This window comes from Odontomachus brunneus, unplaced genomic scaffold, assembly GCF_010583005.1.
Source record: "Odontomachus brunneus isolate Ranch 3 - 2012 unplaced genomic scaffold, Obru_v1 Obru_scaffold_012, whole genome shotgun sequence".
Classification (NCBI taxonomy): domain Eukaryota; kingdom Metazoa; phylum Arthropoda; class Insecta; order Hymenoptera; family Formicidae; genus Odontomachus; species Odontomachus brunneus.
Genome location: NW_022639462.1, coordinates 3370255 through 3388159, shown reverse-complemented (window position 1 = coordinate 3388159; position 17905 = coordinate 3370255). Strand labels below are relative to the sequence as shown.

The following is a 17905-nucleotide window of genomic DNA, read 5'->3' as shown; positions in this document are numbered from 1 at the left end:
AAGAAATGTCGGTAAGTCCCCTCTCCCGCGTGACGTCAGCCCCCGCGCCGCAGTTCCCCTCGCCCCGCACCTCCCCTCAGAAGACCTGGGTTAGAACCCTCCTTGTATAACTACTTATATTTTTTATATAATCTATAATTTTGTGAACTTATATTAAAACATAAATTTTTTTCTTTTTCCGATTATTTCAATGTATTTAGTGTATTTCAGTCTTTCAGTGTATTTTATTTCAACATCTGTCCACATTGTGTTCATTTTATAATTAGTTAACGTTTTCTTTTAGATTATTGAAAAACTGAAATTGTTATCAAGCGCCGCGGTCGCGGCGCGACGTCGAGTAGGTCAAAACAACGAGCAAAACAACGCGACCGTGTAAGCTTATCTGGAATTTCTGGGTCGATTGGTCTTCCGAGTCAAATATCTCAAGCACGAAAACTATAATCAAAAATCTAGTGAAAGTTTCCTTATATAATGTTTAGTAATTTGCACCAAGTTTGATTAAAATTGGTGCAGACAATACGGAGATCTCGAAACCTCGCCCGCTAAAAAGCCTTTTTATTTTCGCGCAGATTCTCATTTTTTTCAGACACACGTACGCACGCACACAAGCGAATCAGTTTGTCCATCAAGCCGCATTTGCATCGCCAAGCGATTTAGCTTCAGATCACACGTATATGCACGCACACAAGCGACGCGCGTTTGTCCGTCAGATTGCGTTTGTAATATATATAGGCTGCAATAAGCAACATGTTCACGAATTTACGTTAGACTAGAGGAAAAGATTTATGATCGACTATTAGATGTATATTTCAAGTAATTACAATTTCAAGTATATTTTCTTATAGTGTTATATTAATCTGCGCTTGTGATGTCCGCGATCTGCAAACATGTAATCTGAATTTAAAATTACTATAATTGGCAAGAAAGAAAAGATTTTCGTAGGTAAAATATAATAATAAATATTATAAATATTTATAATAATAAATATTAGATAATAATAAAATATATTATAAATATTATAAATATTATAAAGATTTCCGTATTGACTGCATCAATCAGAATGGACGCATATTACATATGTAATAAATATTAAATCGATCATGTATCTTTTCGTTTAGCGTAAACTTATACTTTACAAAAGAAAAAAAAAGACGCCGAGTATTTATAAAAAAGTACCAAATAAAAAATATCAAAACAAAAACTACATAACAAAAAGTACATATTAACTTAAACAAAGTGCAGATATTTTAAATTAATTATATTCAAAAAAGAAGTGAAATAAATATAATTAATCAAGTACGTATATGTGTGTATGTATTTATTACCCAAGTAATTGTGTGATAAATATCAAAATATACAACAAATACTACAAATTATATAAAAAATAAAACAAAAAGTATCAAAAAGTACCAAAAAATAAAACAGAAAGTATAAAAAAAAAAGACAAAACGAAAACTACATGTTAACTTAAACAAAGTCCAGAAGTTTTAAATATTCAAAAAAGAAGTAAGATCAATATAATTAACCAAGTACGTATATATAAGTATTTATTACACAGATAATTGTATAATAAATATCAATATTGTAATGTTCAGATATTTTGAATAAGAAACTTTTTTGTCAATCAGTTATGTTTTATGTCAGTGTCTTATGTCAATTTGTTGTTTCCTATATCTATAGTTGGGACATATTCCTAGTAGCACATATTGGATTCACATACGTTTTCTAAATGTATGTACCATTTCATAACTATTTGTAAAATGGTTTCCACACGTTTCTAAACTGTGTTTGCTAATTGACACGTTTTCATGTAGTATATTGTAATTCATTATATTAGGTGGTAAACTTAGTTCCTGCGGTTTTTTTGTTTAAAAAACTCATTTATTTCGACATCAAAAGCAAAAAATACATTAATCGAAGTATTTTCCCTTGCTAGCTATACATTTTTCCCATCTTTCGGGCAACGCGTAGATTCCACGACGATAGAACGATTGGTCTTTTGATGCAATCCATTCGTCGATCCATTTTTGCACATCCTCGTAATTTCTGAAGTGTGTATCCATCAAACCGTGCTGCATCGACCGGAACAAGTAATAGTCCGAAGGAGCTAAGTCTGGTGAATACGCTGGGTGCGGGAGAACTTCCCACTCGAGCTGCATCAGTGTTTCTTTGACGGCTTTGGCAACGTGTGGTCGAGCGTTGTCGTGCAAAAGCATGACTTTACGTCGATTGCTGGCTACTGCTGGCCTTTTTTCCAACAATGCTTCATTCAGACGGTTTAATTGTGATTGATATCGATCCCCCGTGATACTTTCGTTCGGTCTGAGTAGCTCATAATAAACGACGCCGTGCATATCCCACCAAATGCAAAGCATTGCTTTGTGGCCATGAATATTTCTCTTTGGTGTGGATGTCGATGGTTGGCCAGGGTCTACCCATGATTTTCTTCGTTTAGGATTATCGAAGTATATCCATTTTTCATCGCCAGTCACTATGCGCCACAAAAAACTCTTCTTTTTCTGCCTGGCGAGCAGAGAAATAGAGATGTTTAAGCGATTCGCAATGGCATTTGCGGTTAATTCGTGTGGTACCCATTTTCCCTCATTTTGAATTTTTCCCATTGTATGTAGACGTTTGGAAACAGTCATCGGAGTAACATTTAATGCTGCAGACAATTCTTGGAGCGTTTGAGTAGAGTTTTCGTCCAATAATGCCTGCAAATCGGTGTCTTCAAACTTTTTCGGTTGGCCTGAGCGTTCTTTATCATTGACATCAAAATCACCACTCTTAAATCGCTGAAACCATACTTGGCATGTTCTTTCCGATGGAGCATAATTGCCATAAGCTTCGAAAAGCAATTTATGAGCTGCAGCTGCAGTTTTTTTCAAGTCAAAGTAATGAAGCAGCACATGTCGAAAAAACAACTTATCACGTTCCATATTTAATCAAAAGAAAAAATAGCACTGCTCGCTTAAATGAATCTCTTCGCACTGAATTTTATTGACAAATGTCTAACCTCTAAAATGCAGCCAGTTTCAGATGTCAAAATAAATTACATCTACAACTAACGTCATCTAACTGCGAGCCGCAGGAACTAAGTTTACCACCTAATATTTTATTAATAATATTAATAAAATATAATGAATTACTTATTAGTTATAATTTTATTAATAATTGAACGTTGAAATATCGAAATATAAAATTGAGAGAGAAAAACTTAACATCGGGGATCAAAAACTCGGCGTGCCCCAATCAATATATTGAAATACAATTTATATATAATATTAGGTGTACAACTTTGCTTCCGCCGTTTTTTTTCCGAAATTCGAGGCTTTATTGTAAAAAACTGATTATTTATGATTCAAAGTATTGTCCATCGCTGGCCACTACTTTTCCCCATCTTTCGGGCAGCGTTCGAATCCCGCGTCGAAAAAACTGGTCATCTTTTGAGGCGATCCACGAATCGATCCAATTTTTTACTTCTTCATAAGACCGGAAGTGCTGGTCAGCCAGGCCGTATGCCTTTGATCGAAACAAGTGATAGTCAGAGGGAGCAACGTCTGGAGAATACGGCGGGTGGTGTAGGACTTCCCATTTCAACGTTTCCAAGTATGTCTTGACCACTTTCGCAACATGGGGTCGAGCGTTGTCATGCTGCAAAATCACTTTATCGTGTCTCTCGTTGTATTGCGGCCGTTTGTCTTTCAATGCTCGGCTCAAACGCATCAATTGCGTTCGATACCGATCGCCTGTGATTGTTTTAGGTTTTAACAGCTCATAATACACGACGATGAGCTGGTCCCATCAAATATAGAGCATGACCTTGGAGCCGTGAATATTCGGTTTGGCCGTCGACGTGGAAGCATGGCCGGGAACTCCCCATGATTTTCTGCGCTTGGGGTTATCGTAATGAACCCATTTTTCGTCTCCAGTCACAATTCGATGCAGAAATCTCTTTCGTCTTTGCCTTTCAAGCAGCTTCACAAGAAAACAAACGCCGTTCAACATCTCTCGGCTTCAATTCGTGCGGCACCCAATTTACTTGCTTCTGAATCATTCCCATGGCTTTGAGGCGTTTTGAAATGGCTTGTTGAGTCACTCTCAATGATCGTGCCAATTCTTCTTGATTTTGACACGAGTCTTGATCAAGTAATTCCTTCAATTCTGCATCTTCGAAAACCTTCTCTCTTCCACCGTTATGCCGGTCTTCGATGGCAAAATCACCGTTCTTGAAGCGTTGAAACCACTCACGACACGTTCTTTCACTAATAGCGACCTCACCATAAGTATTTGAGAGCATTCGATGAACTTCAGTCGCAGATTTCTTCATATTGAAGCAGAAAGTTAAAACCTCCCTCAAATGACGAGAATTTGGCTCGTAAACTGACCTTTTCAACCGAGAATAACTGTATGATGCAGACACAAATCGACTAATGTTTCTATGAGGTTATGTTGACAGATGCCCAAGTTTATTGTATGACGTCTATGATCTATTTATTTCGACCACCATTTACCGCTAAAGCCATCTATAGGAAAACGGCGGAAGCAAAGTTGTACACCTAATACGATTTGGGATGAGAGGAGTAATATACACTGAAAAAAACGCTAATTCAAACGTTAATTCACTGATGTAAAAGGAAGGTGCGCGGGGAGTGACCTGAAGGTCCTCAGGACCCTGCAGCGCCGAGCACTCATCTCGACGACTGCTGCGTACCGCACGGCGTCGACGGAGTCGCTCTGTGTGGTTGCTGGCGCGGTCCCCGTCGACATCCTTCTCGGCGAATACTCGGCGCGGTATATAGCGAGAAAAGAGATGGATGCCAGGTTAGGAAATGCGGTAGTCCCGTTCACCGGGAATGTTAAAGAGACCCAGGATTTCATTAGGGGCGAGGCGTACAAGATGTGGCAGGCTCGATGATCTTCTTCGAGCAAAGGCCGCACCACGTACGCCTTCTTCGATGATGTGGAGTGCAGGGTTGCTGCGCGGTGGGTCCGCCTTGACCACCACGTGACACAAATGATCACCGGACACGGCAGGTTCCAGGCACGCCTTGCGTCCTTGGGCTTTGTGAAAGGTGAGATGTGTGTGTGTGGAAAAGGAAGCGACACTGCCGCGCACCATCTGCTGCGATGTCCCGAATTCGAGCCGCAGCGGGAGGCTCTTCGGGAAGTTGTTCCGGCCGCGAGCTGGAGGTGGCCGGAGGTGGCACACTACTTTGTGTCGACTCCAGAGGCCTACTCCATGTTCGCGGCCTTCTGTCGGGAAACCCTTTGGTTAAAGGGTCCATGTTAGATTTCACAGCGGCCTACCCGGGGGATGTCGGGGCCCCCGGGCATAGGTAAACGGCCTCGCAACTTTCGCGAGATCATCGTGGACCCGGGCCGCTGAGGTAGGAAACAATTAATAAGTATTTTACTTTCAGGTTCTCACCTTACTTCTCTCACCTCCATCACTTAAACCCAATACCCACTCCTCTTCCCTTCCCCTCCCATCCAAAAGAGTCAGAGCGTGTGTCTGGGCGAGACACTAGTGAGCGGGCCTCCCCGTGGTCCCCGTGGGCGTGGGGCGCGCGCTGCGGCCACAACAGGCGGGCGGCGCGCGCGCCACGGCTAAACCGCTCATCCTGCGAACACGTCCCGCAGGCGCTGCTGAATTTTTCCATCGTCCTTCCCTTGTCAGTGGTTGACAAACGGTAGAAGTAGATGGTAGTAAGTAGCGTATAGCCTTCACGGCTTAGGGAGCAAAGCGCGGCACCCTATGGGTGTCGGGCTTCACACTAACTGATATAAAAGGAAGACGCCTTCTTCGATGATGTGGAGCGCAGGTTTGATGCGCGATGGGTCCGCCCTGACCACCACGTGACACAAATGATCACCGGACACGGCAGGTTCCAGGCACGCCTTGCGTCCTTGGGCCTTGTGAAAGGTGAGATGTGTGTGTGTGGAAAAGGAAGCGACACTGCCGCGCACCATCTGCTGCGATGTCCCGAATTCGAGCCGCAGCGGGAGGCTCTTCGGGAAGTTGTTCCGGCCGCGAGCTGGAGGTGGCCGGAGGTGGCACACTACTTTGTGTCGACTCCAGAGGCCTACTCCATGTTCGCGGCCTTCTGTCGGGAAACCCTTTGGTTAAAGGGTCCATGTTAGATTTCACAGCGGCCTACCCGGGGGATGTCGGAGCCCCCGGGCATGGGTAAACGGCCTCGCAACCTTCGCGAGATCATCGTGGACCCGGGCCGCTGAGATAGGGAAAAATTTAATTAATAATTATTTCTTTCTTTCAGGTTCCCACCTCCATCACCCAAACCCAATACCCATTCCTTTTCCCTTCCCCTCCCATCCAAAAGGGTCAGAGCGTGTGTCTGGGCGAGACATTAGTGAGCGGGCCTCCCTGTGGTCCCCGTGGGCGTGGAACGCGCGCTGCAGCCACAACGGGCGGGCGGCGCGCGCGTCACGGCTAAACCGCTCATCCTACGAACACGTCCCGCAGACGCTGCTGGATTTTTCCATCGCCCTTCCCCTGCCAGTGGTTGACAAACGGTAGAAGTAGATGGTAGTAAGTAGCGTATAGCCTTCACGGCTTAGGGAGCAAAGCGCGGCACCCTATGGGTGTCGGGCTTCACACTAACTGATATAAAAGGAAGACGCCTTCTTCGATGATGTGGAGCGCAGGTTTGATGCGCGATGGGTCCGCCCTGACCACCACGTGACACAAATGATCACCGGACACGGCAGGTTCCAGGCACGCCTTGCGTCCTTGGGCCTTGTGAAAGGTGAGATGTGTATGTGTGGAAAGGGAAGCGACACTGCTGCGCACCACCTGTTGCGATGTCTCGAATTCGAGCCGCAGCGGGAGGCTCTTCGGGAGGTAGTTCCGGCCGCGAGCTGGAGGTGGCCGGAGGCGGCACACTACTTCGTGTCGACTCCAGAGGCCTACTCCATGTTCGCGGCCTTCTGTCGGGAAACCCTTTGGTTAAAGGGTCCATGTTAGATTTCACAGCGGCCTACCCGGGGGATGTCGGAGCCCCCGGGCATGGGTAAACGGCCTCGCAACCTTCGCGAGATCATCGTGGACCCGGGCCGCTGAGATAGGGAAAAATTTAATTAATAATTATTTCTTTCTTTCAGGTTCCCACCTCCATCACCCAAACCCAATACCCATTCCTTTTCCCTTCCCCTCCCATCCAAAAGGGTCAGAGCGTGTGTCTGGGCGAGACATTAGTGAGCGGGCCTCCCTGTGGTCCCCGTGGGCGTGGAACGCGCGCTGCAGCCACAACGGGCGGGCGGCGCGCGCGTCACGGCTAAACCGCTCATCCTACGAACACGTCCCGCAGACGCTGCTGGATTTTTCCATCGCCCTTCCCTTGTCAGTGGTTGACAAACGGTAGAAGTAGATGGTAGTAAGTAGCGTATAGCCTTCACGGCTTAGGGAGCAAAGCGCGGCACCCTATGGGTGTCGGGCTTCACACTAACTGATGTAAAAGGAATATAAAATTTTATTTATATATCGACAAATGTACATACAGTAGTTATTATATTTACACGTAGAAAAAATTCAATTTTATATATGGCAATACATAATTTTGAATCCACAAACGATTAACATTGATTTTACTAACAACAAGCAAATATACATTTTCACTAATGTTTCAATTTATGAAACAAATATATTCATACAGAAAAAAAAAATTTATGCAATACACACACACACACACACACACACACACACACACATCAAAATATATTCATATAGAAAAGTTATTCCTATATACGGCGACACAGTCTTGAATTCACGAAACATCAATATAGATTTCCCCATAGTGAATATATTTCAATAATGTACATAATTCCATAATGTATAAGGTACATAAAATTATTACTGACATTATAAACATTTATACTGAAGAATGATGTATTGATTGGGGCACGCCGAGTTTTTGATCCCCGATGTTAAGTTTTTCTCTCTCAATTTGATACTTTGATATTTCAACGTTCAATTATTAATGTTAATAAAATATAATGAATTACAATATACTACATGAAAACGTGTCAATTAGAAAATACAGTTTAGAAACGTGTGGGAAACATTTTACAAACGGTTATGAAACATACATTTAGAAAACGAATGTGAATTCAATATGTGCTACTAGGGATGTGTCCCAACTATAGATATAGAAAACAACAAATTGACATAAGACACTGACATAAAACATAACTAATTGAAAAAAAAGTTTCTTATTCAAAATATCTGAACATTACAATATTGATATTTATTACACAATTACTTGTGTAATAAATACTTATATATAAGTACTTGGTTAATTATATTGATCTTACTTCTTTTTTGAATATTTAAAACATCTGCACTTTATTTAAGTTAACATATACTATTTATTTTGTTTTTTTGGTACTCTTTGTTTCAGTATTTTTTGTATAATTGATATTTATCACACAATTGTGTAATAAATACATACATATACGTACTTGGTTAATTATATTGATTTCACTTCTTTTTTGAATATAATTAATTTAAAATATCTGCACTTTGTTTAAGTTAACATGTATTTTTTGTTATGTAGTTTTTGTTTTGATATTTTTTATTTATTTGTATTTTTACTTTTGGTACTTTTTTTTATACATACTCGGCATTTTTTTTTTCTTTTGTAAAGACTGTTTGTTATGATTATATATGTCTAGTTGTAATATAATATTCGTAAAGTATTACTTTCGAACTATAAAGCGTTTTTCTCTCTTTTATTATCATGTTAAAAATGGCAAAAATTTATTTTGAAGTCCGCCGGATCCCACTGTACTGTAGCTTGAATAAAAAAGCATCGTATCTGTTACGGGTTAAAAGTATCTTTTTTTTTGTTTTAAATTAAGTTTCTCTTCTCAGACAGCACACGATATCATTCGTATATACTATTTTCATATTGAATGATTTGTAAACGTACGTAATATACTGAGGACTTATAACATTTCTCTTAGTATATCATATCTTGTACATTCTCGGGATATATTGAAAATATAGAAACTTCGTTTAATTTATATACGTATAGACCAATGATCGATTTTATGTAGGCGCTTCAGTCAGCTCCTTTTACATAATTATGTATAAAAAATTTTTAATTGGGTGACTATTTAGAAAGAATTATGATTATATTTACTTCTAACTCAATCTAACCTAATTTAACCTATATGAGCACGCGCGCTGATTGTACACATGGTGGATATGAGTCAGTAAGCTCTATACATACTGGAGTGAGCCATTATAGGTTTTGTGGTAAGAGCCTTCGCACAAGAACATTCGTAACATGTTAAGTTTATGGATTTCTTTGTGCCTTGACTTAAATTTAATTTGGTCATTGTATTGTCAGTACTTCACGTAACGTATCATGTTACGGATGTCTTGTGCAGAGGCTCTAGGCTGTTTTTGTCTGAGGTTAAGTATAAAGTGAGACAGCCTTATTGCCAAATAAGCTGATTAGTTAAGTATAAAGTGAGACAGCCTTACCACCAAACCTATAAAGGCTCACTCCAGGGTGTTAGTTAAGTATGTTGCCATACTTGCTCAACAGAGCGATTCTTTGGTTTATTTCAAATAAAAAAGTTCATACAAACATGTCCTAAACGGCTTAGTTTCCGAAATACAGATGAATGTTTGCAAATGTTTGACGAAACGGTAAATTGCGTTGGAGATATCTTCCTGCATAAATATGCCTTGCTTCACGTGAGTTACCATTCGCACGATCATAAACAAAGTGACAAAGTCAAAGTCATAAAATAAAAAATAGACTAGTTCTGATGTTGCTGCGGGTCGGTTAGCTTGTGCATACGTTTTCGGGCCAAATTGTTTCAGTCCACCAAAATCGGTTTCATCATGCCTAAGTTTACAAATTTTGAAATGGCAGATATGCACTTTACCTACGGTCTTGCAAATGGTAACTCACGTGAGGCAAGGCGTATTTATACAGAAAGATATCCCCAACGCAACTTACCATGTTATAAAACATTTGCGAATATTCACCACTATCTTCGAGAAAAGGGTTCTTTTGTAAGGAACACTGTTAATCTTGGAAAGCCTATGACAGTTAGAACACCAGTACTAGAGGAAGCTGTTCTAAACGAAAGATTATTACTACACGTTTAAATTTTTTTATTTCGGAAACTAAGCCGTTTAGGACACATATTTATGAACTTTTTTACTTGAAATAAACCAAAGAATCTCTCTGTTGAGTATGGCAACATACTTAACTAACACCCTGTATATAGAGCTCACTAGTATATGGAGCTCATGAGTATGTGTATAGGTATAGGTAAGTGTATGTGTATAGGTAAGGGTGAATAGGTGAATATACTGAGAACATCCCATAGATATTCTTATAATATCTTATAATATCTTACGATATTCTCAATATATACTGAGAAGCAAGAATGCGGTGACATAGGAACGTTCTTAGTATGTTCTCAGTATTTCCGATAACGTATCTCGAATGTTCTGAGAATATACGTAATATACTTTTATGATATTCGTAAAATATTCTGAGGATGTATTTGTGCTGTTAGTTACTATCAGAAAACAATTTATTTAAATTTACAAAATAATTTATTTGTATTTTACTTATTTTTAAAACAAGTAAATATTTTTCAAATATACTTTTCACATACTTTTTTTAAATATACATTTTACATTTAAAAGGATCTATTCTCTTCTTTTAAATAAATCATTTGTTTTTTTTCGTACATGGGTATACTATCAAGAAACGCGGCAGCGTCTCGCGCCAAGTGAACGCGCGAAGCAAAGAACAGGCTTAAAGTCGCCGCGTATTATACGCGACGCCTTTGGTTGAGCGGAGGCAAGATGTCTCATTCTGCTATAACGACTGATCCGATCAAGTCCTAAGTGGATTTAATCGATTCCTCACTGTCGAATTATACGGAATTATACAGGATACAATTATACGGAAAAGTTTCTTTAGTTTTGCTCTACATGTTTGATGAGAAGAGATATTCCGAATTCATCAAGTTTTACGATTATTAGATTTCGTCGTCGTCGTCAACCAGTTTTCGCGTTTTTTTACTCTATCGACCATTAGATGGCGCCACGAAGCAGTTCAGTCGACAAGGCATGGACTGTGTGGTTAGGTTGTATATGTACACGACCGACGTGAATGCCGTTCGTATATCCGTGTGACTCGCACACGATGACGCGTCATTCACTCACACACTGCTGCCTGGAGGTGAGGTACGATCAGCACGGAGTGGCGGAGGGGGTTAGCGATATACGATCGTTGGACGGCTGGAGAGAAAATAGTGGTGAGAGTCGCGGCCATGGACGTAGTATACATGGACCCCGCATACGGCCAGAAAAGTGAACCCAACATGTAGAAAGAGACCATAGACATAATATACATAGACTCCGCATACAGTCAGAAAAGAGAAGCCAATAGTACAGCCCTTCTGTTTTCTGTCTCTTTCTGCACAGACAAAGTGTGCAATAAGATTTAAGTAAGGTTTATTTGCCAGTCTAGTCGGGATATTGTTGCGCTCTATATTATGGAAACGAGAAATGGATGCTCGCGCGACAAAAAAGTGACAAAATAGGAAGAGAACTATATCCCCTCTATTCTCGCTATCTTTTTGGCTTCACTCTATTAGACGACAGAACATAGGGCATTCGAATACCATGTATACTATGTCCATGGTCGCGACGATCTTCCATCTTCTATCGCAGATGTAAGAGCGAGAGTGATAGCATTATGAAACGTTGTGGCTATAAACACCGTCCTAAAATACATGTGACGTATACTAAGAAAACGCTCGACTCACACTGTTTCATTTATACGTGAGCAATACGCGGTGTCCCGACGACTGTTTCGCTCGCTCGAATATCCATGCATTTTTTTTGTTAATAAGGAAATTATTGTAATGTAAAAGGAGATCTTGGGGAAGAGTTTTCAAGAGGCTTCGACAAGTGCTTCTTAATAGCTGCTTTTGAAAAAAAAAAATATAAAATTTATTTCAATATAGAATACTGCATCAATATAGAATACTACAACTATTCAGCGCTTGTATAGGTTGTCGAAATAGAGTATTTTTAATTTTAGTGTTGCATAAACACGCGAGATATAGTTATTTCATGCGTTCGAGTATCGTTTCATCGTTATAAAATTTGATGGCTCTGAAAAGGGCCGATTTTTGCGCCTGTTTCAAATAATTATTGTTCCTTATTACTATGGATACAGAAACGCCGGTTTCTGCTATCATCTTCCGCTTTTTTTCGTTCGTTGTCTGAGAAGAACTTTGGCTTCGGTCCGACTTTTTCGCGAACTTGATTGATTCGATACCTAATCGATTCTCGAGCCTCTATTCAGAAAGAAACTATAAACGAAAAAACAGGAATTCTCACGCGATCCGACATGGTTAAACAATTAATACGTTTACAGCATTTAAATTCAGAAGAGCGCAAAGCAATACTTTGAATCTGTGATGAATTCCGTGATTTATTCTTTATGAAAGGCGATTACTTAACACACACACCGTACGTGAAGCATCAAGTTTCAACACGCGCTGACTCAGCACCGATAAATGTAAAACCTTATTGTTTACCGGCCAAACACAAACAAGAGGTAGACAAGCAGGTTAAAAAAATGACACACAATAAAATTATTTGTCCAAGCATAAGTCAATGGAATGCACCATTATTAGTAGTACTGAAAAAGCCTGACGAAAATGGAATATGAAAATTAAGAATAGTTATAGATTTCCGTAAGCTAAACGATCTTACTATCGGAGATTCTTTCCCGTTACCGAATATTACTGACATATTAGATCAACTGGGCAACGCGAAATACTTTACTACTTTAGATCTTGCATCAGGTTATCATCAGATACCTATGGCTAACAAAGACAAGCAGAAAACAGCTTTTTCTATACCTGCTGGACATTACGAGTTTAATCGAATGCCATTCGGGCTAAAGAACGCCCCAGCAACTTTTCAACGATTGATGAACACAGTGTTAACAGGAATGCAAGGAATAGACTGTCTAGTATACCTAGATGATATAGTGATAAACGGAAATAGTTTAAAAGATCATAACAAAAAACTTGTTAAAGTACTAAAGCGAATACGACAAAGTAATTTAAAACTCCAACCAAATAAATATGAATTTCTTAGGAAAGAAGTGACTTACCTAGGACACATAATTTCAGAAAAGGGAGTACTATCAGATCCGAAAAAATAGACGCAATAACAAATTTCACAAAACCCACAAAAATCAAAGATATTCAATCCTTTATAGGTCTTGCGGGATATTATCGAAGATTTATTGAAAATTTTTCGAAAATTACACGACCTTTAACTAAACTTACTGTTAAATATAAAGAAGTCTGTTCAATGTCGTTATTAGAGTAGGTATAGAGGCGCTGTAAATCACTTCAGTGTCGCCTTAATGTTCTTTTTTTTTTTTTGATAGAGTCACCTCATGTAGTTCCTTCTTCTATGTTCTTCTATATTCTTCTATGTTCTTGTTCGCACACTGCTGTAGTGTATATCGCTGAACTGTGTGGCGCATAATAAAGATAACTTTCTTCTAAGTGTAATTGTCTTTTGCATGCTGGTAACTAATAATTTAAGAGACAACAGGTTATGGGCCCAGCAATACAGATTAGTGCGCAAGCAAGAAGAAAGAAAGACATTTAGACAATAGGAAGTTCGCGTGTCAGGTACGGAAAAAGGATCGACGCGTGAAAGACGCCATACTCGGTATGCAGTTAGTCTTTGTGAGAGCTTGGTAATTGTCGCAGAGTCAGGTCTTTGACTAGTGAAAGGACACTCGCAAAGATGGAAAAGCTTAAGAATTTCCATATCCAAAAGTTCAATAGAAATAATTTCCAATTGTGGAAATTTCAAATGGAAATCATATTTCGTGCAGAGAAAATTCTCGATATCATCGATGGCAGCACGGTTCGACCAGAAGCGACTGAGGTGGATAGCAGAAGGGCATGGGATGAAAACAACTCAAAAGGAATGCTAATCATCTCTACGGGCCTCGAATACAGTCAGTTACAGGTCATTGTCGCGTGTGAGACTGCAGCACAAATGTGGAACTGCCTAAAGAGCGTTCATGAACAACGCAGCTCGGTAAATAAGGTTACGCTCAAGCAACAATTTTTCAGTTATAAAATGAACCCGAACGAAAGCATCGCTCAACATATTAGCAAGATCGAGTCGATGGCTTTGGCACTGGCCGATGTAGACGAGCGTGTTACCGACGTTGACAAGATCGCGAAGACACTCGAAAGTTTACCGAGCAGTTACGGTGCGTTCATAAACACATGGGATTCGTACGACGAAAGAAAACAGACATTCGAGAATCTAACCTCTCGTCTCCTCAAGGAAGAAAAGCGACTTACGCAGGAAGATGATGTTACTGCGGCATTCGCAGCATTAAACGTGCAGAAGAAAAAGAAAATTCTTTCGCAGAATGACAACAAGAGCGTTGGTCAAGGAAAATCGACTGACAAGACGGGTATTACATGCTTTTATTGTAAAAAGACGGGTCATATGAAGCGTGAATGTCTTAAATGGAAGGCTAAACATAAGAAGGAAGATCAAGAGGACGTTTCGAAAAACGTAGCTTTGAGCGCCGAGTTCAAAAACATTTCAGCTTCCGAGTGTGAGAGTGCATGGCTCGCGGACAGTGCGGCGTCAAAACATATGACTTTTCATAAAGACTGGTTCACAGTGTTTCGATCAACAGAAAAACAGTTTGTCAAGTATGGTACAGATAGGTGACAACTCGTTCGTGCAGGTTGAAGGCATTGGTTCAGTAGAGGTTCTAGCACTCGTTAACGGACAGTGGGAGCCACGTACACTGGAAAATACTTTATATGTACCAAAATTAAAGAAAAATCTGTTCTCAGTGGCAGCCGCTACGAGCAAGCAGTTTAAGGTCATTTTTGACGACAGCAAGATCGAGGTGCGAAATCAAAAAGTAATCGCTACGGGCATTAAAATGGTCAATCAATACTTTAAGATGCTGTTCAAGGAAAAAGGAATCGAACAGGCAATGGCAGCGACAGAAGAATTAGTGAGGCTTTGGCACGAGAGGTTGGGTCATCCAGGTAATAATATTTTCAAGGAATTGGCTAGTAAGGGATTAATTCCAGGAGTAAAGACAAGTAACATCAACAAGTTTTGTTGCGATTCATGTCAATCCGGTAAGATACATAGATTACCGTTCCATGCCAACTTGAATACTCGTACTTGTAAACCGGGAGAGTTTATACATTCTGATGTCTGTGGAAAAATGCCAGTTACCTCGCTTGGTGGAGCAAACTACTTTTTGTTATTTAAAGACGATTGCACGTCATATCGGTTTGTTTACTTTATAAAACATAAAAGCGATACATTTAGTACATTCCTACAGTTTCAACAGATGATTGAAAGACAGACGGGCAATAAAATTAAAGTTTTCAGGAGCGATAATGGGCGCGAGTTTGTAAATGAACAATTCACCGATCATTTCAACAAGACGGGAATTATTGCAGAAAGAACAGCACCATATTGCGCGGAGCAGAACGAACGTATAGAACGTGAGAATCGATCCGTTGTGGAGTGTGCACGCACTATGCTCATCGATGCAAACCTTCCAGAGACACTATGGGCTGAAGCTGTAAACACGAGTGTCTACATTCTAAACAGGCGACCAAACAAGGTACATGATAACGTCACTCCGTTCGAAAAATTCACTGGCAAGAAAGTAATTCTCAAGCACATGTGGAAATTCGGAGCAGAAGCACACGTCCACATACCCAAAATTGCTCGTACCAAGTTTGACAGCAAGGCAGAAAAGGTCATCTTCATCGGCTATGATGGATATAGTACAAACTATAGACTGTATAATCCTAATACAAGAAAAGTCACAGTAGCTAGAGATGTGACGTTCAACGAGGGGAATACCTCAGGCGCTCTACTTAACGATCCAGAGTACACCGTTTACTCACCAAAGGAAGATGTACAGGAAGATAATCCGCCAGATAATTCGCCAGATAGAAATGTGGAAGAAGGAAATAAGGATGAAGTTAAGAAAAGAGATATGTCTCAACCAGCAAATAAACCAGCAAATAAACCACACTTCGTGACAGGAAAACTATGAAGGCACCAGACAGGTTCAATGAATGTCAGGCAACTATTGACATGGCATGAGCAGCAATATATGACGAACCTCAAACTTATCAAGAAGCAGTTGCTGATGAAAATGCCACGGAGTGGCATAATACCATGAAGGAAGAAATGGACTCGTTAAACAAACATGAAACGTGGACATTAACATCTTTACCTCCAGATCGACAAGCGATAGGTTGCAAATGGGTCTACAAGATTAAAAGAAGACCGGACGGAAGAGTCGAACGCTATAAAGCTCGTTTATGCGCAAAAGGGTACTCGCAAAAGCCGGGTATCGATTACATGGAAACATTCTCCCCTGTAATTCGATATGATTCAATTCGAATTTTTCTCGCATTTGCAATGATCTACGATATGGAAATCCTGCAGTTCGATATAAAGACTGCATTTCTCTACGGGGACTTAACAGAAGACATATACATGAAGCAGCCTGAAGGTTTTCATAACGATGATCCGGACATGGTTTGTAAACTGAGGAAAAGTTTGTATGGACTTAAACAGTCGCCACGATGCTGGAAAAGGAAATTTCGTAAGTTCCTTAGTCTATTCAACTTACTACCATTGGAATCTGACAACTGTGTTTTCCGAACAATGATAAATAAAGTGGAGATTTGGTTCGCACTTTGTGTAGACGATAGTATGCTAATGAGCACTTGTTCCGATGCATTAGCACTTGTAATCAAAGAGCTTAGTTCACAGTTTGAAATTAAAATAAATAAGTTAAACTACTTTGTTGGAATTGAAATCAACCGGGACAAACAGAATAAATTGATGTTTCTGAGTCAACAGGGATACACTGAACGTGTCCTAGCCAAATTCAACATGCAAGATTGTAAACCTCAAATGATACCAGCTGATCCAAGTTTAGAGCTACAGAGTCCCCAGCGCCTGAGTGAAGACAGAGGAGTTCAGAAGACTCACAACATACCATATCGGGAGGCAGTTGGTAGTCTCAAGTTCTTGGCAGTGGTGACACGGCTGGACATTGCGTTCGCCGTTGGCCAAGTAAGCAGATTCTTAAACAATCCCTCTGAAACCCACTGGACAGTTGTAAAAAGGATCATGCGTTATCTCGCTGGAACAAAAAGCCATGGTATGTGCTATCAGGGTGACCACGACAAACTCAAGGTATACTCAGATGCTGATTTTGCTGGAGACATAGCAACTCGAAAATCTACAACGGGATATCTCAGTATGCTAGCTGGAGCACCAGTTACCTGGTCATCGCATCGCCAAGGATGTGTAAGCAGATCAACAACAGAAGCAGAATATGTCGCAGCATCTACAGCAGCTCAAGAAATAATGTGGCTTCGAATGATGCTGACAGAACTTTAAGTGACTTTGAACGAACAACCTACAAATCTTCTTGTAGACAATCAAAGTGCTATTCGACTGATGAAAAACTCTGAACACCATAAATTGACTAAGCACATAGATGTGAAGTATTATTATATTTGAGAATGTGTTGAAAATTAAAACATGGTTATTGAGTATGTGCCTTCCGAAAAACAACTAGCTGATTTCTTGACAAAGGCTTTGTCACGCGATAAATTTTGTTTAAACCGAGAGTCAGTATCATTAATCAATGTGACTGAACAAAGAGTAGGAGTGTTAAACAATATAAACAAGTCTGTTCAATAGCTTTGTTCAGTGTCGTTATTAGAGTAGGTGTAGAGGCGCTGTAAATCACTTCGGTGTCGCCTTAATGTTCTTTTTTTT

The 17905-nt window shown here is 40.1% G+C and overlaps 1 protein-coding gene across 1 annotated transcript in view; it reads left to right on the top strand.

Moving 5' to 3' along the window:
* Positions 1-14742: 14742 nt before the first annotated feature.
* LOC116840851 (cysteine protease ATG4B) overlaps positions 14743-17905 on the top strand; it is a 439371-nt gene continuing 436208 nt past the window's right edge. Inside the window, exon 1 of the mRNA XM_032808122.1 lies at positions 14743-15123. Coding sequence (XP_032664013.1) covers positions 14778-15123 — 346 coding nt within the window. The 5' untranslated portion in view covers positions 14743-14777. The remainder of the gene's footprint in view (positions 15124-17905) is intronic.